Genomic DNA, 24,929 nt, shown 5'->3' on the forward strand with positions numbered 1-24,929 from the left:
ATCTTTAAGTCTGTCCCCATATGCCTTATCATGAAGACCACACACCATTTTCGTAGCCTTCCTCTGGAACGACTCCATCCTTTTCATATCTTTTTGAAGGTGCGGCCTCCAGAATTGTACACAATATTCTAAATGAGGTTTCACCAGATTCTTATATAGAGGCATCAATACCTCCTTTTTCCTACTGGCCATACCTCTCCCTATGCAACCTAGCATCCTTCTAGCTTTCACCGTCACCTTTTTGGTCACTTTAAGATCATCACATACAATCACACCCAAGTCCCGCTCTTCCGTCGTGCACATAAGTTCTTCACCCCCTAAACCAGTGTTTTTCAACCTTTTTTGGGCAAAGGCACACTTGTTTCATGAAAAAAATCATGAGGCACACCACCATTAGAAAATGTTAAAAAATTTAACTCTGTGCCTATATTGACTATATATAAAGTAATTCTCTTGAATAGGAATCAAATAAACACAAAGAAAGTATTTTATAATTACTTTATCATGAAATATTAAGTAAACAGAATAGTGAAAAATTATAAAATACTTTATTCAGTGCGAAACCTGGGCCTGTTTGGCTGAACACAAAGCTGATATTCTGGCTGGAATCGAAGAAAGACACACACGTAGCTCTTCGTCAACAGCTCTCAGTCTCTCTCTGTATTTGGTTTTTATAGCATACAAAAATAGACAAATATACCCTCCATCCTTTTTATTAAACCACAATAGCAGTTTTTAGCGCAGGGAGCTGCGCTGAATGCCCAGCGCTGCTCTTGACGCTCATAGGCTCCCTGCGCTAAAAACCACTATTGCGGTTTAGTAAAATGGGACCATATTGTAAAATATAGACAGCAGATATAAATTCAGAACTGTGCATAGTAAGTGAAGGGAAGTTTTCATCTCTGGGAATTTACCCAGTTAACTATTAAGTTATTTGGGCAAATTCCTTTGAAAACTGTGGTAATACTGCCTCCACTTTGCTAAATTTAAAATAAAATCATTTTTCCTACCTTGTCTGGTGATTTCTGGTTGCACTTTCTTCTTCTGACTGTGCATCCAATCTTTCTTCCCTTCTATCAGCCTGTATGCTTTCTCTCCTCCACACCTCATTCCCTCCCCCAACTTTTTCTTCCTCTCTCCCTGACCTTTCTTTCTTTTTTTCTGTTTCTCTTCTTTCCTTCTGTTTCCCTGCCTGCCCCCTTTCTTTCTTTCTCCCTACCGTTCCCCAAGCCACTGCCACCGCCATCGGGGAACAGGACCCACCAATGGATAACAGGCCCCAAAGCCGACGCCAACGCATGCTCTCCCTGACGTCAATTCTGCAATCGGAGAGGAAGTTCCTCCCAGCCAGGCAGCGATTGGCTGGTCCGAACTTCCTCTCCGACTGCAGAATTGACGTCGGGGAGAAGAAGACTTATCGGCTCGATAGATTAGATCGCCAAGACAAAGTGAGTCCTGGGTGATCGACTCACTTTGCCTTGGCGAGCTACTGGCGCCCCTGCCAGCTCCGGGCCCCTGAATGCAGGACTGGTAGTACTGCCCTGATGGCGGCCCTGCGGCACACCAGGCAACATCTCGCGGCACACTAGTGTGCTGCGGAACAGCGGTTGAAAAACACTGCCCTAAACTGTACTATTCCCTGAGGCTTTTGCAGCCCAAATGCATGACCTTGCATTTCTTAGCATTAAATTTTAGCTGCCAAATTTCAGACCATTCTTCAAGCTTCGCCAGGTCTTTCTTCATGTTATTCACACCATCTGGCGTGTCTATTGCAGATTTTGGTATCATCTGCAGAGAGGCAAATCTTACCCGACAACCCTTCAGGTTTGGACAATTTCCTGAAGGAAAAGACCATAGTTTGTTATTGAGAAAGACACGGGGGAAGCCACTGCTTGCCCTGGATCGGTAGCATGGAATGTTACTCTCTGGGATTCCGGAATCTTGCTATTCTTTGAAATTCTGGAAAGTTGCTACTCCTTGGGTTTTGGCAAGGTACTAGTAACCTGGATTAGCCCCCGTGAGAACGGGCTACTGGACTTGATGGACCGTTGGCCTGACACAGTAAGCCTATTCTTATGTTCTTACGTGAACAATTAAGCCATTGTGACATCACTGATGAGGTTGGCTCTGAGGCACTGTGGAATGAGGCATTATGACATCACAATCTCAGCTCTGGAATGTTGCTCTCATTGGGGTTCCGGAATCTTGCTATTCTTTGAGATTCTGTATGGAATGTTTCTACTTCTTGGGTTTTGGACAGGTACTAGGGACCTGGATTGGCCACCATGGGAACGGGCTACTGGGCTACAGACCATTGGTCTGATCCACTAAGGCTTTTCTTATGTTCTTATGTAAGCAGAATGCACTAAGTTCCAATTGAGTTACAGTGAATTCCACATAAGATTAAAAACATTCCGGACAAGTTATAGTGAGTTCCAGAAGATTAGAATGAATTCTAATCCATTAATCATAGGATAACAACGAAAACCGGTTCCTGGGTGGAGATTCCTAATGTGAAACTTAGCATCATATAACTATAATTGAGTCATTCTTTCCAATGTGCATCACTTTGCATTTTATCTGCCATTTGGATGCCCAGTTTCAGAAAGTCCTCCTGCAATTTTTCACAGTCCGCATTCAACTTAATAACTTTGATTAATTTTATGTCATCTGTAAATATGATGACTTCAGTTCTTTCAATTTCTAGATCATTTATAAATAGGTTTTAAAGCACCAGTCCTAATACAGATCCCTGGGACAATCTACTATTCACCATTCTCCATTGAAAAAATAGAGATCATTTAACCCTCCCCATGACTTTTTATATTTCTCTGGAGTCTTTCATGAGAGATTTTGTCAAATGCTTTTGAAAATCCAGATACAGTCACGATTTCACATCTCATGAGCCCCAATGCATACCAATCCTCACCGAGACGAACTTGCTGCACTTCTTTGAGGGAGTAAACAGACAGATAGGCAAGGGTGACCCGGTCGACATTGTATATCTGGATTTTCAGAAGGCGTTTGACAAGGTTCCACATGAACGACTACTTTGGAAAATTGTGAGCCATGGAATCGAGGGTGAAATACTCACGTGGATTAAAAACTGGATGGAGCATAGGAAACAGAGAATGGGGATAAATGGACAATACTTGGACTGGAAGAATGTCACCAGTGGGGTGCCGCAGGGCTCGGTGCTTGGACCAGTGCTCTTCAACATCTTTATAAAAGATCTGGACATTGGTACGACGAGCGAGGTGATTAAATTTGCGGACGATATGAAGTTATTCAGAGTAGTGAAGACACAGGGGGATTGCGAAGATCTGCAAGTGACATAATTAGGCTCGAGGAATGGGGATCGACATGGCAGATGAGGTTCAATGTGGATAAGTGTAAAGTGATGCATGTAGCTAACAAAAATCTCATGCACGAATACAGGATGTCCGGGGTGGTACTTGGAGAGACCTCCTAGGAAAGAGATTTGGGAGTTATCATTGACAAGTCGATGAAGCCATCCACACAATGTGCGGCGGCGACAAAAAGGGCGAACAGAATGCTAAGAATGATAAAGAAGGGGATCACGAACAGATCAGAGAAGGTTATCAAGTCGCTGTACCGGGCCATGGTGCGCCCTCACCTGGAGTACTGGGTCCAGCACTGGTCGCTATACATGAAGAAGGACACGGTACTACTCAAAAGGGTCCAGAGAAGAGCAACTAAGATGGTTAAGGGGCTGGAGGAGTTGCCGTACAGTGAAAGATTAGAGAAACTTGGCTTTTTCTCCCTCAAACAGAGGAGATTGAGAGGGAACATGATCGAAACATTCAAGGTACTAAAGGGAATAGACTTAGTGGATAAGGACAGGTTGTTCACCCTCTCCAAGGTAGGGAGAACGAGAGGGAACTCTCTAAAGTTGAAAGGGGATAAATTCCGTACGAACATAAGGAAGTTCTTCTTCACCTAGAGAGTGGTGGAAAACTGGAACACTCTTCTGGAGGCTGTTATAGGGGAAAACACCCTCCAGAGATTCAAGACAAAGTTAGACAAGTTCCTGCTGAACCGGAACGTACGCAGATAGGACCAGTCTCAGTTAGGGCGCTGGTCTTTGACCAAAGGGCCGCCACGTGAGCGGACTGCTGGGCATGATGGACCACTGGTCTGACCCAGCAGCGGCAATCCTTATGTTCTTATGAGACTTTGAGACGCTCCACACATAAGAAAACATTGGTCAATGTTGAAACTTCACAGTGGGCAGATTTTTAAACACCAGCATTGGAATTTAAATAAAATCCAAATATTCAACACCAGTATCCAGAGAGTGAATATTTGGATACAGAGGGTGACTAGGGCGGTAATGGGCATAGTGTCAATATTGAGTTCAGACAGTTCTCTTGTTAGCAGAGTGAGAATACCACTAAGAGGAGACCTTATTAAAGGGTAAAGGGTCATGCATTTGATAAACCACCTTTCTATGGTACAACCAATGTAGTTGATTATATGCAGGTACTATAGCTGACCCTAATGGGCTCACAATCAAAGTGTTAAGAACATAAGTATTGCCTCTGCTGGCTAAGACCAGGGGTCCATCGTGCCCAGCAGCCTGCTCCCGCGGCGGCCCTCGAGGTCCTTGACTCTCTCCCACCACCTGAATTGTTTATGCCCTAATCCTGATGTACCCTGTATAGTACCCCTCTATCTATACCCTGTAATCCCTGTCATCCAGGCCCTTTTTGAAACCCATTATTGTACTCTGTCCTATCACCTCTCCTGGAAGCGCATTCCAGGTGTCCACCACCCTCTGACTGAAGAACTTCCTAGCATTCGTCTTGAATCTGTCTCCTTTCAGTTTTTCTGAGTGCCCTCTTGTTTTTGATGTCCCCGCTAGCCTGAAGAATCTGTCACTCTCCACCTTTTCTATACCTTTCATGATTTTATAGGTCTCTATCATGTGTTGTAACGGAGGGTTTACCATAGGTTGCTGACTCCTGTGATAAATGAATAAGGCTGCTTGTGAGCTATTGAACCAACCTAAGCCGTGGCCCAATGTGACCGAGCTGTTTCTTAAAGATAGGGAAAATGCTTAAGTATCTGATTGTAAACCGTTTAGATAACCTTTATAGACGGTATAGTAATAAATAGCTAATAAATCGAAAGGCCAGCAACTGGAAGAAGTGCCTAAAGCACCCCAAAGCCATAGATTCCTAAGGTTCCCAAATCAATCCCCCCTCCCCAAAATTTGAAAACTCTAATCAGCCCCACCAACTTGATGGGCCCCCTGTAAGATTCCCCATCCCCAACTCAAGCACCTTCCCAAGGCCCCCCCCCCCTCCAAAAGTCCCCCTCCTCTCAGGGCCTTAATTCCTGAACAAAGCAAGCTAGCCAAATATCAGTATACCAACCCCCCCCCCCCAATTCCACAGCCGCCTCCCCCCGTCCCTCAACCTCGGTCTTACAGCCACTTATAACTAAATAACCAGGGCCCTGCAAGCAATAGCAAACAGAAGTGAAGAGAGAGCAAACCCTTGGCGAGTACCCTGGAAAAGTTCAAATGGCTCGGTAAAGTGCCCATTGATCCGTAAAGTAGCCAGTGGTGATAGATAAAGTGCCATGATCCACTCAAAAAATTTGCCTTGGGACCCCATCCTACACAACATACGGAAAAGGTCAAGCTCACCCTATCAAACACTTTCTCAGCATGATAGTTTACGGATGCTCGTCATTGAGGCATCTTATATACATTTTGATATATGACAGGGTTGGCCAGTGTTCTGGCCTTAAATGACATTTGTTGTCGATGCGACGTGTACGTCATAAGTAATTTGTTTTTTATATGTATGTTTGTAGTTTGTTATAGTGTTTTCTTGACGTGACTTGTATGATAAATGCTGTTTTATTTTGTATGTTAACATGTAACTCGCCCTGGATAAGGGCGGGCGAGAAATAAACATCTAAAGACAATATAAGTCAGAGGTGTCAAAGTCCCTCCTCGAGGGCCACAGTCCAGTCAGGTTTTCAGGATTTCCCTAATGAATATGCATGAGATCGATTAGCATATAATGAAAACAGTGCATGCAAATAGATCTCGTGCATATTCAGGGGGAAATCCTGACAACCCGACTGGATTGTGGCCCTTGAGGAGGGACTTTGACACCCCTGATATAAGTGAAGGTAGGTCGACCATATAAGATAGAGCATTGGTTCCCAAACCCTGTCCTGGGGGACCCCCAGCCAGTCGGGTTTTCAAGATATCCCTAATGAATATGCATGAGAGAGATTTGCATACCTCTCACTTCCATTATATGCAAATCTCTCTCATGCATATTCATTAGGGATATCTTGAAAACCTGACTGGTTGGGGGTTTGGGAACCACTGAGATAGAGGGTTGATTTAACATTATCAAATATTTGTCTATTGCAGACAAACCCTGCCTGATTTTTATGGATCAATTTAGCTACAACTATCTGCAGCCTATTAGCCAAGATTTTTGTGAAAATCTTATAGTCGCTGTCTAAAAGCTTTTTCTTTGCTTCTACTTTGATGGCACTTTTTCATGTTCATTCCTTGAACTCCTCTTTTCTATTCGGTCCCAAAACTGCTCTAGTCTTTCTTGGGTTCCAGCTCAGTTGAAGTCTGAGAATGGAATCCAGCTTTCGGTTGGTCTATATTTTATTTATTTGTTTACTAGTATTTAAGCCCGTTAGATTAATGGATGCTAGAATAGATGTGTAGACTTAACAGATCACAATATTTAATGAAAACTTATCTTATGCGCTGTCTGTCTTTCACTCTATCTCCTTGGACGCTGTCTGTCTGTCTGTCTTTTTTTCTTTGTCTCTCTCTCCTTGGATGCTGGCTAGCTGTCTGTCTGTCTTTCTTTCTGTCTGCCTTTCTGGCCCCTGTCTGTCTGTCATTCTTTCTGTCTGTGTCTCTCCCTGGCCCCCTGTATTTCTCTGTTGCGCCATGCCTGCCTGTCTCTCCGTGACCCCCTTCTGTTTCCCCCCACAGAGCAAAGCATGATTGCTGTCTATCCCCCCCCAGCACACCCCTCCCCCCAAAGCAGACCCCTTTCCCTCTCCCCCTCCACTTCTTACCAGCATGGGACACCTCGCAGCCGTTGCTGAGACAATCCGCCACTTCTTACTAGCATGGGACACCACACAAACTGTCGCTGATTTCACTGCACGCGCCCCAAGCCGCACGCGCTGCAAACCACCCGGAGCCAGTGCACGTGCCACAAGCCGCCCCACGCACCTCAAATGGAATTCGGCACAGAGGCATACATCACGGCGGCAGGGATCACAGCCTCCTAAGTGCACATACGCGCTTAGGGTTTTATTATAGAGGATAGTCTGTCCATCTAAATTTCTGAGCGGATTACAGATCAACATTTGGTATCTTTCTCATAGAGAAATACAGTCAAAAGCAAACATAAATTGTTTGGTAATACTGAAGGCATCTTTAAATAAGGCAGTTTTAAGCTGCCTCCTAAAAGCCTGTGTATCCATTTCTTGATGCAAGTGAACAGGAAGAGTTTTCCACAGGGAAGATGCTGCAACTGAAAAGGCATGCGTGCGTGCAAAGGTCTTATGAATCATCTTCATGGATGGAACACTACGCTGGACTTTGCTGGGACAAATGAAGCAAATGAGAGGGCTGAGAAAAGGTAAGTACAGAGTGAAGGAAAGTTGATGTATTGCATTAAAGGCGCTGGATCCCAATATAAACAACTGGGTATGATTCAAAAAGAATGTTCCTAAAGGGCCATGACAGCGAAGTAACACATAAAGGAACAATGTCTGCTTCAAACGTCTTTTATCATACAGTGGTGCTCAGATTCCAAGATGGAAAGTTAAAGAACTCAAAAAGGGCAAAAGCCCTAAAGAGACTTAAATGGTATCAATCATTGCACCGGGTTGTAAAAGATGTTATGATGGTTTATAAAGTTCATAAATCCAAAGATTGCAAAAAGGTTAATAGTCCGATTTTTAGGCAACTTTGTAGTAAATAACTTAGCTGAGATATAGAGAATGCATAGGTGTAGCTGGGTCCTGACGCGTTTCGCCGCTCTGGCTTCTTCAGAGAACCCACTCGCAATCAGTATATTCACTGCTTGTTTTCAATATAAGTCCTGCAACATCAAAGAACAAAGTGCATGAAAATGTCAAGATTCAAAGTTGATATTAGTAACTTAACCGAAAACTCTACCAAACTCTCGACGCTGTCGGCGGGACACCTACTGTTGATTCTGTAATCTTTCAGTTTCCTGTGACGTAAGCGCTCGGCTGAGCACCCGGCATTTATACACTGAAGAGGATGTCAGTCATCTAGTGGAGGAACGCCCACCATTCCACTTCTTTATTCAGGCCAGAGGGAGTTACCGTCTGCCAGTGATAGATCCAACTTTGCTCACGCTTCCATAACCATGCTTGGGAATTGCCTCCTCTAATGCCATGGGCCACCTCTAATACCGTAAATTGTAAATCTTGAAGCTGGTGCGGAATAGCCTGCCAGTGTTGAACTAAGGGGGCATTAATGTCGCCCCTTCTGATTTTGCTCAGATGTTCTGTGATTCGTGTTTTGATGCTTCTGGTAGTGTGTCCGATATATAGCAGATTGCATGGGCACAGAATGAGGTAAACGACCCCTTGGGTATCACAATCCGAAAAATGCTGTAACATATGTTGCTTTGGTAACGTGGGATGGTGAATGCAAGTAGTTTCCAAAGCATGCATACACATGGTGCAATTGCCACATTTAAAATGTCCTTTGGGCTCAGGTATCAGGATATCTCCTGGTGTATCAACAAAATGAGACTTGGATACAAAATCCCGTAGATTTTTACCCCTAGAATAAGCAAAAAGAGGTTGTTGCCCCAGACATTGGTGTGCTTGAAGAATGTGCCAATGTGTGTTTATAATTTTTTTGATATGGAATGCTTGATATGAATAAGGCAACGTGCACACCAATCGAGGTTCACGTTGGTCGGGGGATGGTTGCAACAAGTAATCTCGGTGGGCATATAGAGCCCGTTTGTAAGCTTTTTTTATAATGCTATGGGGGTACCCACGTTCGCTGAAACGTTGCCACATATCACCTGCCCGAAGTTTAAATTCTTCTCTGGTGCTGCACAAGCGCCTAAGTCTTAGAAATTGGCCCACTGGTAAATTGTTCTTCAGATGACGAGGGTGATAACTCCCATAGTGCAACAACGTGTTTCTGTCAGTGGGCTTGCGGTGAATGGTAGTGACAAAAGTTCCTTCATTGATAGTAATGTGGATGTCCAAAAAAGCTATATGGGTGTATGAGGTGCATGCAGTAAATTGCAAATGTGAATTGCATGTATTTAACCACTGTAGAAATTGGTGGAATAAATCCAGAGTGTTAATCCAGATCAAAAAAACATCATCTATATATCGTTTCCACGTGTATATTTCTGGAAAATATACAGATGAGTAAACAAAAGTGTCCTCAAAATCTGTGACATAAAGACATGCCAGAGACGGGGCCATGGTGGCCCCCATCGCAGTTCCTTGTATTTGTTGATAAAAATCAGCATCAAACATGAAGTAATTATGTTGAAGAGCAATGCTAGCTATAGAGACTAAAAAATCTACTCTGGCTTTGGACAATTGAAGGGTGTCAAGGTGTTTACGCACCACCTCAATTGCACTACATTGAGGAATATTAGTGTATAAAGCCTGGATATCAAGCGTAACCAACACTGCTCCCGGAGGAATACTATGTGGCTCCTGGAGCCAAACTAACATAGATGTGGTGTCTTTTACATAGGACTTAGCACCAGATACTAAGGGTTTCAAATAGAAGTCTACAAAGTCTGACAGTGGCTCTAGAACAGAACCAATGCCAGAGACGATGGGGCGCCCAGGAGGCTTGGTCAGATGTTTATGCGTCCCCCCCGGAAGATCCCTGCTCACAGAAACTGCCCACAAACGATCCTACAGCCACTTCATTCCACACCTCTGGAACCAACTTCCCCCCCAACTTAGACAACAGAACTCATTATTAGCATTCCGTAAATCGGTAAAGACCCTCCTCTTCAATTAAAGATCCCCTCTGTCTCTCCCCCCCTTAAGCCCCACCCTCCACTCTCCTATCTCCTTCCCGAAATTCCAGTATTACCCTCTCTTACTCTTTCCACTAAAAAATTGCACCTATACGCTTATAACTTTCCTTACATGAAACTACTGTATTTCCCCCCTCTCTCTCTCTGCTCAATCCCCCTGTATTTAATTCTCTCCAAAAACTATAAATCCAACCACCAAACCTGTTGTACTACTTATATGTCTAGTTACTCCGCATTGTGTATGTTCAATTGTAAACCGTCCTGAGCTACTGGGAGGACGGGATAAAAATCTAAATAAATAAATAAATAAATAAAATAAATATTTTAGGGACGAAATATATCACAGGGATAATGGGATGATTTTGATGAAGGAACCGGTACTCCCTGTCTGTAATGGTCCCCTGTTCCAATGCCTGTAAAAGAATATGGTGAATAAGGTCAGAAATGCTCACTGTGGGATCACAGGGCAGAGCTAAGTAATAATGTCTATCACTGAGTTGCCTGCGGGCTTCGGCCACATAGGCATCTGTGTCTTGTACAACGATACCCCCTCCCTTGTCAGCCGTCTTAATAACAATGTTCGAATCATGGGCCAATGTACTTAAAGCTGTGATCATTTCAGGTGACATATTACGTCTACTGTGGGAGGGTTGATGTTCTAAATTCAAAATGTCTTTCTCAACTAGATTGTGAAATACTTGCAAGTGTGGATCCAACGGCCCAGGAGGATTCCATGTAGAAGTTTTATATAACTCCATAGGGCCGGACTCGGATGGTTTGTCTTGAAAGAACAGTTTAAGATTACACTTTCTGATGAGTTTGTATAAGCTAATTCTAGTGTCCAAAGGGTTGTAATTTGTGAAAGGAACAAATGACAACCCTTTGGAAAGAACAGCAACCTCACTTGTCGTCAAAATCCTACTGGATAAGTTAAATACATTATTCCCTACATTCATGGTTTCGGAGGACGTCTCCCCCTGGTGGACCGAGGACCTCCTGTTTTGTGGGAGGCCGTCCCTTGAAAATTTACAGAAGTAGATCGGGTTTGAATTGGACCTGTCATTGTTGAGCTACTTGAATCAGTGCTGGGATCCTCTCCACTGGATCCACTAGAGGACTGTGCATAGGTGATTTTTCTGGGTTGTCGAGAACGTTTATTGCGGTCCATCCAGGGGTAAACATACCCCCGGATGTAATCACCCTCATCTCTTTTGAATTTGCCAATTTTTGTTTTTCTAATGTCTGCTCTAAATTCTTCCATGGATTTTTTGAATTCAGACATTTTGCTGGTAAACTCATCTGGTTGTAATGTGTTTTGCACCAGAGACACTTTTTCTTGGAATTCAGATTGGTAAGTGTTTAATTCCTGTTTGGTGGTATCTATTATAAGTAGCATTAGGTCTTGGGAACATTTATTTAATATGGCATTCCATTTTTCAAGGAAGCCCCCATTATCCAAAAAAAGACGGGGTTCAGTCCGCATACGCAGACCTCTTGGAATACGCTTCGCTCTGCAGTACTCAGCCAATGTAGCAGCGTGCAATTCAGCCCGAATAGATCTTTTTTGCAAAAAACTTAAATTCTCCCAATCTACTGAAGGCTCTATATGCCCACCGAGATTACTTGTTGCAACCATCCCCCGACCAACGTGAACCTCGATTGGTGTGCACGTTGCCTTATTCATATCAAGCATTCCATATCAAAAAAATTATAAACACACATTGGCACATTCTTCAAGCACACCAATGTCTGGGGCAACAACCTCTTTTTGCTTATTCTAGGGGTAAAAATCTACGGGATTTTGTATCCAAGTCTCATTTTGTTGATACACCAGGAGATATCCTGATACCTGAGCCCAAAGGACATTTTAAATGTGGCAATTGCACCATGTGTATGCATGCTTTGGAAACTACTTGCATTCACCATCCCACGTTACCAAAGCAACATATGTTACAGCATTTTTCGGATTGTGATACCCAAGGGGTCGTTTACCTCATTCTGTGCCCATGCAATCTGCTATATATCGGACACACTACCAGAAGCATCAAAACACGAATCACAGAACATCTGAGCAAAATCAGAAGGGGCGACATTAATGCCCCCTTAGTTCAACACTGGCAGGCTATTCCGCACCAGCTTCAAGATTTACAATTTACGGTATTAGAGGTGGCCCATGGCATTAGAGGAGGCAATTCCCAAGCATGGTTATGGAAGCGTGAGCAAAGTTGGATCTATCACTGGCAGACGGTAACTCCCTCTGGCCTGAATAAAGAAGTGGAATGGTGGGCGTTCCTCCACTAGATGACTGACATCCTCTTCAGTGTATAAATGCCGGGTGCTCAGCCGAGCGCTTACGTCACAGGAAACTGAAAGATTACAGAATCAACAGTAGGTGTCCCGCCGACAGCGTCGAGAGTTTGGTAGAGTTTTCGGTTAAGTTACTAATATCAACTTTGAATCTTGACATTTTCATGCACTTTGTTCTTTGATGTTGCAGGACTTATATTGAAAACAAGCAGTGAATATACTGATTGCGAGTGGGTTCTCTGAAGAAGCCAGAGCGGCGAAACGCGTCAGGACCCAGCTACACCTATGCATTCTCTATATCTCAGCTAAGTTATTTACTTCATTGAAGCTTTAACTATACAAAGTTGCCTAAAAATCGGACTATTAACCTTTTTGCAATCTTTGGATTTATGAACTTTATAAACCATCTATTAGTACTTCATAACATCTTTTACAACCCGGTGCAATGATTGATACCATTTAAGTCTCTTTAGGGCTTTTGCCCTTTTTGAGTTCTTTAACTTTCCATCTTGGAATCTGAGCACCACTGTATGATAAAAGACGTTTGAAGCAGACATTGTTCCTTTATGTGTTACTTCGCTTGCATTAAAGGCGATCATATGCAACTTAATTTTGGACCTGGGATATGGAGTAATATGATCAAATTTACTGTTCCCCAACGTAAGCTATGGCACTGCATTTTGTGCAAACTGAAGCACCCTGGTGGTGGTGAAAAGAAGACAAAGAATTACAATAGTCCAAAAGCTTCCTTAGGTTGATGACCTGGTATATAAAGTTAAGCCTTAGTTTAGTTTTACTATTATTTATAAAATACTGATGCTACAGTATGCTTCATTGTGCTTTCAGATCTAGATTAGAATCTAATACAAGGCTGAGGTAATGAATTTCCATCCACAATGGGATCTGAAAACTTGCCAGAAACCAAAGATTGAGAAGTTACTGGAATAAGGCCTCTAGAGACAAACAATGCTTCAGACTTATTAAAATTAACTATCAAATCATCATCAACAGGCCAAGCAGGAACAACATTCAGACAATTGAAAACTTTGGGAAGAGAAAATGGAACGATGTCATCCACAGGATCCAACTTTTCAAAACAACTTCAATACAGATTACCTCTCCCTGGACACACTAAGGGGCTTTGCTCAATAGTGGGTATGTTGAAGCACCTGTGATGTCATCAATGTATATAGCCTAGCGCCATATCACCAAGGATTGCGTATGTGAAGTTGTAACTCACCCAGATCAACAGATGGACTGAGTGAGATGCTGGCTGTGAAAGCCCCACTAGCGAGACGACCTCGAGTTTGAACTAGTGTTGGGCTCTCTTTTCCACACAGCAGTGAAAGCCATAAGAAGCGGAGATAGGCAGGAGAATCAAACTGTGATAGAGCTACATATCAGCTTCCAGTTCTGTTTGTATAGAAAGGACACACTTCTCAATGCAGTGTGACACAAGTCTCCAATCAGACTGTGTCTGATTTCAAGAAAGCCTGAACATAAGAACATAAGAATTGCTGCTGCTGGGTCAAACCAGTGGTCCATCGTGCCCAAAAGTCCGCTCACACGGCGGCCCCCAGGTCAAAGACCAGTGCTCTAAATGAGTCCATCGTCACCTGCTTACATTCCAGTTTAGCAGGAACTTGTCCAACTTGTCTTGAATCCCTGGTATAGTCATGTGAGATCTCTTAGAGAGAGGAAGAGATAATGTTTACTGCGGATGAGCAGACTGGATGGGCCATTTGGCCTTTATCTGCCATCATGTTTCCTTAACCATAAAATTCTATGACATCACAATGCAGGTGTGAAGAGCCTTAGCCAATCTACCTCTCTATGCCTGAATTTTCTATGGAAATCCAGGCCTGAGTATCAGCCTGCCTGTCTGCCTACCTTGATGTTTTGCCGTCATCTAAAATTGAATATGTTCAAGACTGAACTTCTTATATAAATCTGCTTCTACCCTTCTTCCATTCTCTATTTCAGTAGATAACACTCTCATCCTCCCTGTCTTGTCAGCCCGCAACTTCAGTCATCTTTGACTCATCTCTTTCCTTCTCTTTGCATATCCAACAGACCACCAAAACTTGTCGTTTCTCTTTGTACAACATTGAGCACACTGCCAAGTCCCTCAACCATGCTATCATCACCTCCTGCCCGAGTACTGCGACTTGCTTCGTACAGGCCTTCCACTAAGCCATTTCTCTCTCTCTCAATCTCTCTCTCTATTTCTCTCTCTCAAACTTAATCTCTATCTCTCAATCTCTGTCTCTCTCTCTCTCATAATCTGTTCAGAATTCTACTGCATACCTTGTATTCTGCTAGTGTCGTTACGCTTATGTTACCCCTCTCCTCAGACTGCTTCATTGGATCCCTGTTTGTTTTCGCATACAGTTCAAACTCCTACAAGTGTATTCATTCCGCAGCTCCTCAACATCCTCTCCTCTCTTGTCTCTCCCTATACTCTGACCTGGCAACTCCGTTCGTTGGGTGAGTCTCTCTTCTCGGTACCCTTCTCCTCTACTCCAAACTCCATCCCTTCTACCTTTCTGCGCCGTATACCTGGAACAACCTGCCTGACTCACTGCTTAGAACCCCATCTCTAATAGTCTTCAAGTCCAGGCTGAAAACCTACTTTTTTGAAGCTGCCTTTTAACTCCTACTCTGCCAACTTATAAAGTACCCTTATCTGTTGTCATTCCCTCTTACTACCCTACCCGCTTCAGTGGAACCTCGGTTTGCGAGTAATGCGGTTTGTGAGTGTTTTGCAAGACGAGCAAAACACTCGGCAAACTTTTGTCTCGCAAACCGAGCACCGCCCCGATAAACGAGCACTTACAGCTGTGGGAAGCACCGCTTCAGGGGGATTCCTCTTCCGTCCACCAGCCAGCCTTCCACGCCGGGTGCCTTCTGCATGTTGGAGAGCCTCTGTCTGAGCCCATGCAGCCGAGTGCCGTCCCACCTGCACGTTGCGTATGATCACGCACAACGTCAATCATCAACATGCGTGATCATACGCAACGTGCAGGTGGGACGGCACTCGGCTGCGTGGGCTCTCATAGGCTCTCCAACATGCGGAAGGTACCCGGTGTGGAAGGCTGACCGGCAGACGGAAGAGGAATCCCCCTGAAGCGGCGCTGTGTGGGCTCAGGGGTTCTTCAGCGGCTGGAGGACAGAGAGGCGTTTCCTAGAGACAGCGCTGCAGCACCCGGCACCCGACAGGTACACACCCTTGGGCCACCCCTCGCCACCTTTTGGGTTGTGGAACGAATTGTCAGCGTTGCCATTATGGCCTATGGGGAAAGTTGTTTTGATATACAAGTACTTTGGATTACGAGCGTGCTTCTGGAACAAATTATGCTCGTAAACCAAGGTACCACTGTAATTCCCACTTAAGTATCATGTATAAATTCATCTTTGTCCTCTATGTCTGTCATAATTAGATTGTAAGCTCTTTTGAGCAGGTCTGTCTCTTGCGTGTTTAATGTACAGAGCTGCATCCGTCTGGTAGTGCTTTAAAAATAATAAATAGTAGTAATGTCCACATGCACAAGTGACACTGAAATGTGGGTACCCAGTTACGAAATTACTTCCTCAATGATCACTCCAGCCGCTTGTGAAAGGGCCTATTGAAAGATCAGCATTCATTTAGGGAATATGTTCCGAGCAAGCGCTGGTACTCTGCTAATGGTCTGAAGTCTTTATCCTGCGACGAACCAAATCTGAAAGCCAAATGGCGCTGAAACCTCGGGCTGGCTTCAGCTACTGCGTGATCTCTGTGTCTGCTCTGCCTTCTGCTTGAAAGATTAATGCATCGCATTTCTTCTTGTATGTCATGTGCTTGGCAGAGCAGTACAATTTTTTTTTTTTACGGCATTTCTAAATAAATAATAATGAAATACTGTTCAGTAAAAAAAGTTGCGTTGGTCCACTTGGTTTAGCAGACTCGTTTTCTTAAATCTTGTGACTAGAAGAGGAACTTTACACCCCCCCTCTCAAAAGACACACAGAAAACGGAGGACACGGCCTTGTTAATGGTGCAGAAAATAAAATTGTTTGTGTTATAAATGGGGTCTTCCTTGCAGCTGTGAAATCCAGAAGCGCTGTCGGGTTATTTATGTTCGCTCCTTTGTTAAGCCTCTTTCACGTTTCCTTTCCATGTGCTCATTTGATCCGCGGCAGGTGTCCTCCTCCTGTGGTGTTCACCCAGAATCTAGATGTAAAAAAATTGCCTAACAGAGGAAATGGCTCTCGTAGCATTACTCTGAGGCAGTAATCTAATGCAGGCACTGAACCAAAGCCTACTAATTTATGATACTTGAGCTTATATGAGACTGATAGAGTGAAGACTCTGTGTTAAGAATCGTGTCTAGATTGAGCAACTTGGGCTGTCCTGCCTCAGAGAGCAGATTTGAAAAAGAAAGGGTCATGAAAAGTGATCACCTTTCACGGGTTGAGTCCAGCCCTGTAGGATTCACCGCAGATGCCGTGTTCTTTATTTTATTCCACTCGGGAACTTTTGCTTAATGAATCCATCGTGCCGTTCTTTGTCCGTGACTGCAATGCTTTTGTGATAAACAGCAGAGCGACCAAAGGTCATGAAGCGAAGGTCAAGCTTTGGGTTCATTGTCCTGGGATCATGGGCTGCCGCTGTAGGATCTACTTCTACAGCAAGTGTCGGCAACCTGCGGTCCACCGTTGACTTTTAGGTTGCCCCCCACCGGCATTATCCAGAGATTTGCCCATTTTTCAATACATTATTTTGCAAATATTTTCAGTTTATTTCCATCGTTTTAAGTTAAAGTTATTGCTTACGTATTTAAACCTCTTGTTCTCTTCCAGTTCATTGTTTTCTTTTTTTTTTATTCTTTATTCATTTTCAATATTTTCAATAAGTGCAATACAAATTAAATACGTTTTATGTTTAAGACATCACTTAATACTCTTTCAAGAAACAAATCAATCTATATCCCTCCCCCCACCCTATCCCATAACTATTATAAATTAATAATCAATTAATTTTTTGTTTATATGATAGGTATGTTTAACTAAAATTTAAGAATGTATTTGAAATTGTACACATTAAACGTCAATGGGCTTAATCACCCTATAAAAAGGAAAAAAACGCTTAATTTTCTTAAAAAACAAAATGCCGATATATATTATCTCCAGGAAACACATCTGTCCGCTAAATCAGTTCATTGTTTTGTTTCTCTTGCTACTTGATGGTGTAGGGACTCCGGAAGGGGGGGCAGGGGGTGGGCATCTGTATTTTTGAAAATTTGTATCTTGAGCACTGTTTGTATGGCTGAGCGCTCTGTATCTGTGATTTATTTTGGCTCAATAAAATTCATTTATAGATACTTAATTTTTTATCACAGGTGATCTGTGGACTTCGGTGCTTTCCTGTTTCTGACATTACATAATGTTGAGGCCTGCTGGGGATAGTCCTGATATTCATGTGGCCTTCTGGGCAAAAAAGTTGCCCTCTTCTGTTCTACAGGCTGCAGTACGTCACCATCATGAACACCGACAGTTCTTAACAACATCACAAAATATCTGCAAACTGTATCAATAACAAAACTGCTAGGAGCTAACCTCAATAGCCCTATGCCCCTCTTTCCCCCACCCACTTCGAATCAAAGAGCTGTCTGAGTTGGTTACTAGAGCCTGTAGTTTCCATCCTTTGAACCAGGAAGATATATTACTGTAGCGGGATGCCTCTCCATTGGCCATATCTCTCTCACCGTCTTTCGAAATGCCGTCAGAATGCTCTTAGCTTAGTCTACAGATTAACAGAGTCAAGTTTTGCTAATATCTGAGTCCTCGTAGGGACCTCCTTTGTCTTCCAGGCAGCTAGCTGTAGGAACGGGACAGCTTTAATAAGGAATGAAAGAGTGAAAAATGGATTGGGTTCTCCCCCAGTTGGGACAGTTTACTACAACGAGGATCTGCGTGAGAAAGCTTACATCCTCCTCTGTACCTTCATTCTGTTACCAAAGAGCCACCTCCTTCTGCTGGCTCAAGAAATCCTCCCGTGTTCTGCTTTTGAATCTTCCCGTACTGAGACTCATCTACTCACTAAGGAAACACGACCATATTACAGAAGCATACATCAACTCACACTGGCTACCAATCCAAGAAAGAATACTATTTAAATTCTACTGTATGTTATTCAAAACCTTAAATGGAGACAGCCCAACCTACCTGAACAGCCTTATCCGAACCACCTCAATCAGATATAGAAAAACAACTCCCCCCCCCCCCAGATCAAAAAAGTAAAACGAAAAAAATTATATGATGGCCTCCTAGCTACCCAAGCAGCAAAACTGGATAACCAGATCTCCAATCTACTGATAACTACCCCAGACTACAAGATGTTCAGAAAAGAAATAAAAACTATAGTCTTCAAGAAATTCCTGAAACAGTCCTAACATCACATATACCATCCTTCCTCCCTCCCTCTTCCCGCCACATTGAAACTACCGGACTTCTCTTTACCTCTCTAGAAAGGACAAATGATCTTCCATTGTAACCCACCGTTTATAATTCTTTTGTAATCCACTTGAACCGCAAGGTAATGGTGGAATAGAAATCTGTAATGTAGTTCCATCTTTAAAAAAATTTGGTGTGGTAAAAGAAAGTTGCAGTCCAGCCAGATAACCTGCCATCTTGAAATATGGCTAAGAGAATATGGGGAAAGAGGCATTCTTTTTTTTATTAGATTTTCAAACTACAATTGTGCAACAAGTAATTCATATACATAAAATATCGCAAGACAAGCACAATAAACTTTCAGACATTAACATACAATTAAATTTTCCCCCACCCTCCCACCCCATACTCAAATAAAATAAAACCCACAAGAAACTATCCATATATACCCTGAATCAAGTTCCAATGCAACTGCCTTCCCCCAGCCTGAATGTGTATGTTTACAAGCCTATAAAATAAAATCAATTATTCTTCCTTACAAAATTTTGCCAATGGCTCCCAAATAGCCATAAACTTTCTGTAACGCCCTTGTTATATGGCCATGAAATGTTCCATTTTTAAAATGTAACACAGAGATTCCCACCAAAACTTGTAACTTAATCGATCTCAATTCTTCCAATTTCTTAAAATGAGCTGTATGGCAACCCCTGTCATTATAAATAGAAGTTTGTTATTTCGATTAGATATTTGGCTTTTAGCTCACTGGATTTTCCAATATGTTGTTCATTTTATCCCATATGGACCTCCAAAATTGAAGTATCACGGGACAATAAATGATCCAACGTCCCAGCTTAGAGATGACAGTGCCAGCATCTATTAGACTTTGAACTATCTAATTTCTGTAAACAAACTGGAGTCCAAAATGCTCTATGTAATAAGAAAAACCATGTTTGTCTCATAGATGCCGACACCGTACATTTATTCATTTTTCTATTCCGTTCTCCCAGGGGAGCTCAGAACGGTGTCAGGTCAAAAGCGCGCTGGGACAAAGGCGTGCCCAGACAATTGAGCACAGCGCGGAGGCACGCACCGCTCTAAATTACTGTTTTTAGGGCTCCGACAGGGGTGTGTGGGGGGGAACCCCCCCACACTTTACTTAATAGACATCGCGCCGCGTTGTGGGGGCGTTGTGGGGGATGTGGGGGGTTGTAACCCCCCACATTTTACTGAAAACTTCACATTTTCCCTGTTTAGGAAAAAAGTTAAATTTACAGTAAAATGTGGAGGGTTACAACCACCCAAACCCCCCATAACGCCGGCACGATGTCTATTAAGTAAATTGGGGGGTTCCCCACCCAAGCCCCCCCGTCGGAGCCCTAAAAACAGTAATTTAGAGCGGCGCGCGCCTCCACGCTGCGCTCAATTGTCCGGGCGCGCCTTTGTCTTTCGTGCCGTTGTCTATGAACCGCTCAGAACGGTTTACATTAATTTATTCAGGCACTCAAGCATTTTTCCCTGTCTATCCTGGTGGGCTCACAATCTATCTAATGGAGGGATTAAGTGACTTGCCCAGGGTCACAAGGAGCAGCGTGGGTTTGAACCCACAACCTCAGGTTCCAAATTCGTGGCATTCTTGTGATGGTGCTCGTACGTTGACCCCTTGATATGTGGACTCTAGCTTTTAGCTGAATTCTTAATCCTTTCTGAATCTAAGCTCAAAACAGTTATTTCCGTGCTCAAACAGACTCACTTTCTATCAAAGAGTGCCCAGTGGCAGAAGCAGGACATGACCCCTGGCTTGCCACCTGCTTCTCTAACCTCCTTAAATAACCCAGTTTGAGAAGAGTTTTTCGCTCACAATTGAAATGGTGAAAACACAGAGGATGTGGATGCAGAGAGGTTGATGCCTATAGTACAGTATATGTGATGCCCAGAGCAGGAAAAGGCTCTAGATATTTCCGTAAATGCTGTAGGTATAGACTGTATGAACCACCTCTCCCCCCTGCAAGCGGTGCAAAACGCAGCTGCGTGATTTATCACGACACTCACCTGACCCCTCTCCTCAAATCACTTCACTGGCTCCCTATCCATCTCCGCATACAATTCAGACTCCTATTATTAGCTGCAGCCCCTCGGTATCTCTGCCTCCCAGTTCCCCAGATCAACTGCTTTTATCCGTACCCTTCTCCTGCACTGCCAATTCCAGACTCCATTCCTTTCATCTAGCTGCCCCCTATGCCTAGAATAAACCACCTGAGTTCCTCCGTCACACTCCTTCCCCTGTTTAAAAGTAGATTGAAAACCCATCTTTTTGATAAAGCCTTCAAGCCATAACCCCACTCTAGCAAGCAAATTAGCCATCCTCTTGACCAGGGGGGCCCAAATGGTCGATCACAATCAACCAGTAGATTGCAAAGACAACGCGAGTTGATCGCGTTGCTTTTGCGATCTTTTTCTCCCTGCTGCTTCCCCAAGTCAGGCCTGGTGCATACAAGCACCGGACTTACAAAACTTCACCTCTGATGTCAATTCTGACGTCGGAGGGGAAGTTCTGCGCCAGCCCATCGCTGCCTGGCTGGCCTGGAACTTCCTCCCCGACGTTAGAATTGACGTCGGAAGTGAAGTCTTGGCCCAGCGCTTGTACGTGCCAGGCCTGGCTTGGGGATGCAGCAGGGAGAAATCACGTCGGTGGCTTGGGGGTAGGGAAAGAATCGGGAAAGTGGAGAAATCAGCACAATGGCTTGGGGGGGGGGCAGGGGGAGAGAGAAAGACAGGCAGAAAGAAAGAAATATTGGCTTTACAGAAGAAGGAAGTGCAACCAGAGACTCGTGAAATCACCAGACAAACAGGTAGGAAAAATGATTTTTGTCAATTTAGTGATCAAAATGTGTCCGTTTTGAGATTTATCTGCTGTCAATATTTTGCACTATGGCCCCCTTTTACTAAACCGCAATAGTGGTTTTTAGCGCAGGGAGCCTTTGAGCATCGAGAGCAGCACAGGGCATTCAGCACAGCTTCCTGCGCTAAAAACCGCTATCGCGGTTTAGTAAAAGGGGAGGGGGTATATTTGTCTATTTTTGTATAGTTGTTCCTGAGGTGACATTGCATATTTTAAAGTCATCTGCCTTGACCTCTTTGAATGATAATTAACATTTTCTCTGCGTACTGTGTGCTCTGTGTTTTTTTAAATTTTATTGTTGGTAGATCATTTTGACTTGGTCATTTGAAAAGTAGCTGGCAAGCCAAAAGAGTGTGGGCACCCCTGCCCTTGACTGTAGCCCCCCACCCTGGCATCCTGTTTGTCTGTTTAGATTGTAAATTCTTTTGAACAGGGAATGTCTCCTTTGTGACTTTGTACAGTGCTGTGTACGTCTGGTAGCGCTCTAGAAATAATTCATAGTAGTAGGACTGTATCCATGACCACGGACAATGACATTTCTATTTCTGCTTTGTCCTTAAGCCCCTTTTTCTCACTTGTGATTTAAACTCTGAATATCTGGGTTTGTCAGTATTCAGACCAGTACCTAGATAACAAACTGGATAGCATTAGGACTGTTTTTGTGCTGTCGTAACCTTACCTGGGTAGTTACCTATTTAGGGGACAGAATAGTGCCACTAATTGGGTATTTATGTATTTATTCAGTTTTCATTACCCTTCTCTCAAGGGAGTTCGTAACATTTTACATGAATTTACACTTCTTCCTCCAAATTCATGGGTTTTTGGGCTCGTGACTTCGGTTATTCACAAGTTTCTAAACCCTGACCCACCCCTGCCTCCCAGACCTCGCCACACCTTACCTGATGGTCTAGCGGTGAAGTGGGGGCAGAAGTGATCTTCCTGCGCTCCTGCCCCCCCTGCAGAGCCGCCAGGGAAAATGGCTGCCTTGACTTCCCACTGTAGTCTCGTGAGACTCCGCACAGGGCAGGGGCGTAGGAAGATTGCTCCTGCCCCGCTTCACTGCTAAACCACCAGGTAAAGTGTGGGGAGGTGGGGGTGGTTCAGAGTCAGCCCTAAAGTCTTTCACAGGCTGGCTCTGCCCCTAACCCCTGTGAATTTGGAGGGGGAAGTGTATTCAGGTACTTAAGCATTTTTCCCTGCTGGTGGGCTCACAATCTATCTAATGTACTTGGGGCAGTGGGGGGATTAAGTGGCTTGCCCAGGGTCACAGGGAGCAGCTTTAACCACTGCGCCACACTCTTAAAACTCCACCCAGGCTCCAACTTGAAAAATCTGGATAATGCTGCTGAAAATATGGGCATAACCCAGGTGAGCAGGCCTCATAGGGTAAAGGGTCATAGATTTGATATACTGCCTTCCTGCGGGTACAAACAAAGCGATGTACATTTATTATCTACAGGTGATTTCTTTGTTCCTAGTGGACTCACAATCTAGGGCGCTTTTAATCACGGGAACGTACACTTATTTTCAAAGCATAAAATGCCAAGTGGGAGCTTTTTGAAAGTGTGTTTTGAAATTTGCTCCATCTGTTATGTGCAGAAACAGCCAGTAAGAGACGATGCGGACCTCTAATGAAGTGTATTTTCCCTTGCAGCTCGCTTTCCAGTCTCGATTTTGTGACAAAACTAGGATAAAGGAATATCGTCCAAGGAATGTGCAGTACATGACACAGAGCACGGACGAAGATTCGGATTCCTGTGATGACACCACGGAGCTATTTTCCTTGAAGGACCAGGGTCCTTAAGAAACAGACGTTCTGCCAGGCCAGCTGTCAATATTATTAACAACCAGCTGTTAGTGCGAGTCCAGCAAGTGTCTAAAGAAACTATACAGATGTTTTAAAAAGTGCCTGAGCTGCTAAAGCACCGTCCACCTTTTTCCTCGCTTCATGCTCAGGAACCTATGCGGAAGGATCATCTGCATTTCTCCGCTCAGTCGACGCACTGAGCTTAATAAAGCCTAGTAAAAAAAAAAAAAAGGTTTGCACGCAAGCAGAAAACCTCCCTCTCCCTCCCCATTTCTGAAATCAGATAGCAGCAGGGCTTCTGTGACAGAGGCACGCCTGCTGGAAGCAAGGCCTAAGCCCTACCAGGGAAAAGCTGACAACAAATACAGCATTGATAACCCAGACTAATAAGAAATGAGAGCGAGAGTCTGCTTGAGGGGAAAAGGAGGTGTCAGAGAGGCTTTGTATGAATGAGAAGTATGCGGTGGATGGGGGTCTAGGCATCCTGTGTGCACGTCCTGTACGGAAAGGATGTGTGGAATATGCTAATTGAGCATGACTGGCTTTAGCTAGGAGCAGCTCTAGACCAGGGGTGGCTCACGGGCCAAATGCGGCCCACCGTGGAATTTTATGTGGCCCGTGAGAAGAAAATATCACTAACCAGGCTTTTGGCGATATTAAATACTGTATTTTGCAAATATTTTCCAAATAGCCACTCTAGCAGTTTGTTTTTAGCATTTTTAAGTTACATTTTTATTTATTTATCACAGAAAGTCTCTAGAGCTCTGTGCATTAGGTAATGTTGCTAGGGTTACCAGATTTCTTCTTGAAGAAAAGAAGACACATGGCCCCGCCCCCTCATCTCCTTTCCCGAGTCAGGGCCGTGGCTGGAGGGTTACCGAGCATGTGTGGATGCGGCCCGATGACGTCACACATGATCGAGACCTTCAAAATACTGAAAGGAATCGACAAAATAGAGCAGAGAAGATTATTTACACTGTCCAATTTGACACGGACTAGAGGACATGTAATGAAGCTAAGGGGGGACAGGTTCAGGACTAATGTCAGGAAGTTCTGCTTCACTCAGAGAGTGGTTGACACCTGGAATGCCCTCCCAGAGGAGATTATTGCGGAATCGACCGTCCTAGGCTTCAAGAGCAAACTAGATGCATATCTCCTTAAGAGAGGCATATAAAGATATGGTGGACTAAAAATTACGCCAGGTGTACACCTGGCGGGGCCTCCGCGTGTGCGGATCGCCGGACTTGATGGACCGAAGGTCTGATCCGGAGATGGCAGTTCTTATGTTCTTACGTCATTGCGTTGCATCCGCACATACTCGGAGTTCCTCCAGTCACGGCCCTGAGCTCGGCAAACCTGGACAAACTACCAGGGTTTGAAAATCCGTCCAGGCACCCAG

At 44.0% G+C, this 24,929-nt stretch overlaps 1 protein-coding gene across 6 annotated transcripts in view; it reads left to right on the forward strand.

Annotated features, from left to right (window-relative positions):
- Positions 1-24,490, forward strand: part of LOC117363042 (cyclic AMP receptor-like protein A) — a 646,660-nt gene extending 622,170 nt beyond the window's left edge. For 5 of the 6 annotated variants that reach the window (XM_033950230.1, XM_033950233.1, XM_033950234.1 and 2 more), the window contains one exon: positions 23,378-24,488. In XM_033950230.1, the coding sequence (XP_033806121.1) occupies positions 23,378-23,527 (150 nt within the window). In that variant the 3' untranslated portion in view covers positions 23,528-24,488. Of the gene's footprint in view, positions 1-23,377 lie in introns of all 6 variants that reach the window. The other variant, XM_033950231.1, reaches the window with a different exon arrangement.
- Positions 24,491-24,929: the final 439 nt, after the last annotated feature.

Source organism: Geotrypetes seraphini, chromosome 6, assembly GCF_902459505.1.
Source record: "Geotrypetes seraphini chromosome 6, aGeoSer1.1, whole genome shotgun sequence".
Taxonomy (NCBI): domain Eukaryota; kingdom Metazoa; phylum Chordata; class Amphibia; order Gymnophiona; family Dermophiidae; genus Geotrypetes; species Geotrypetes seraphini.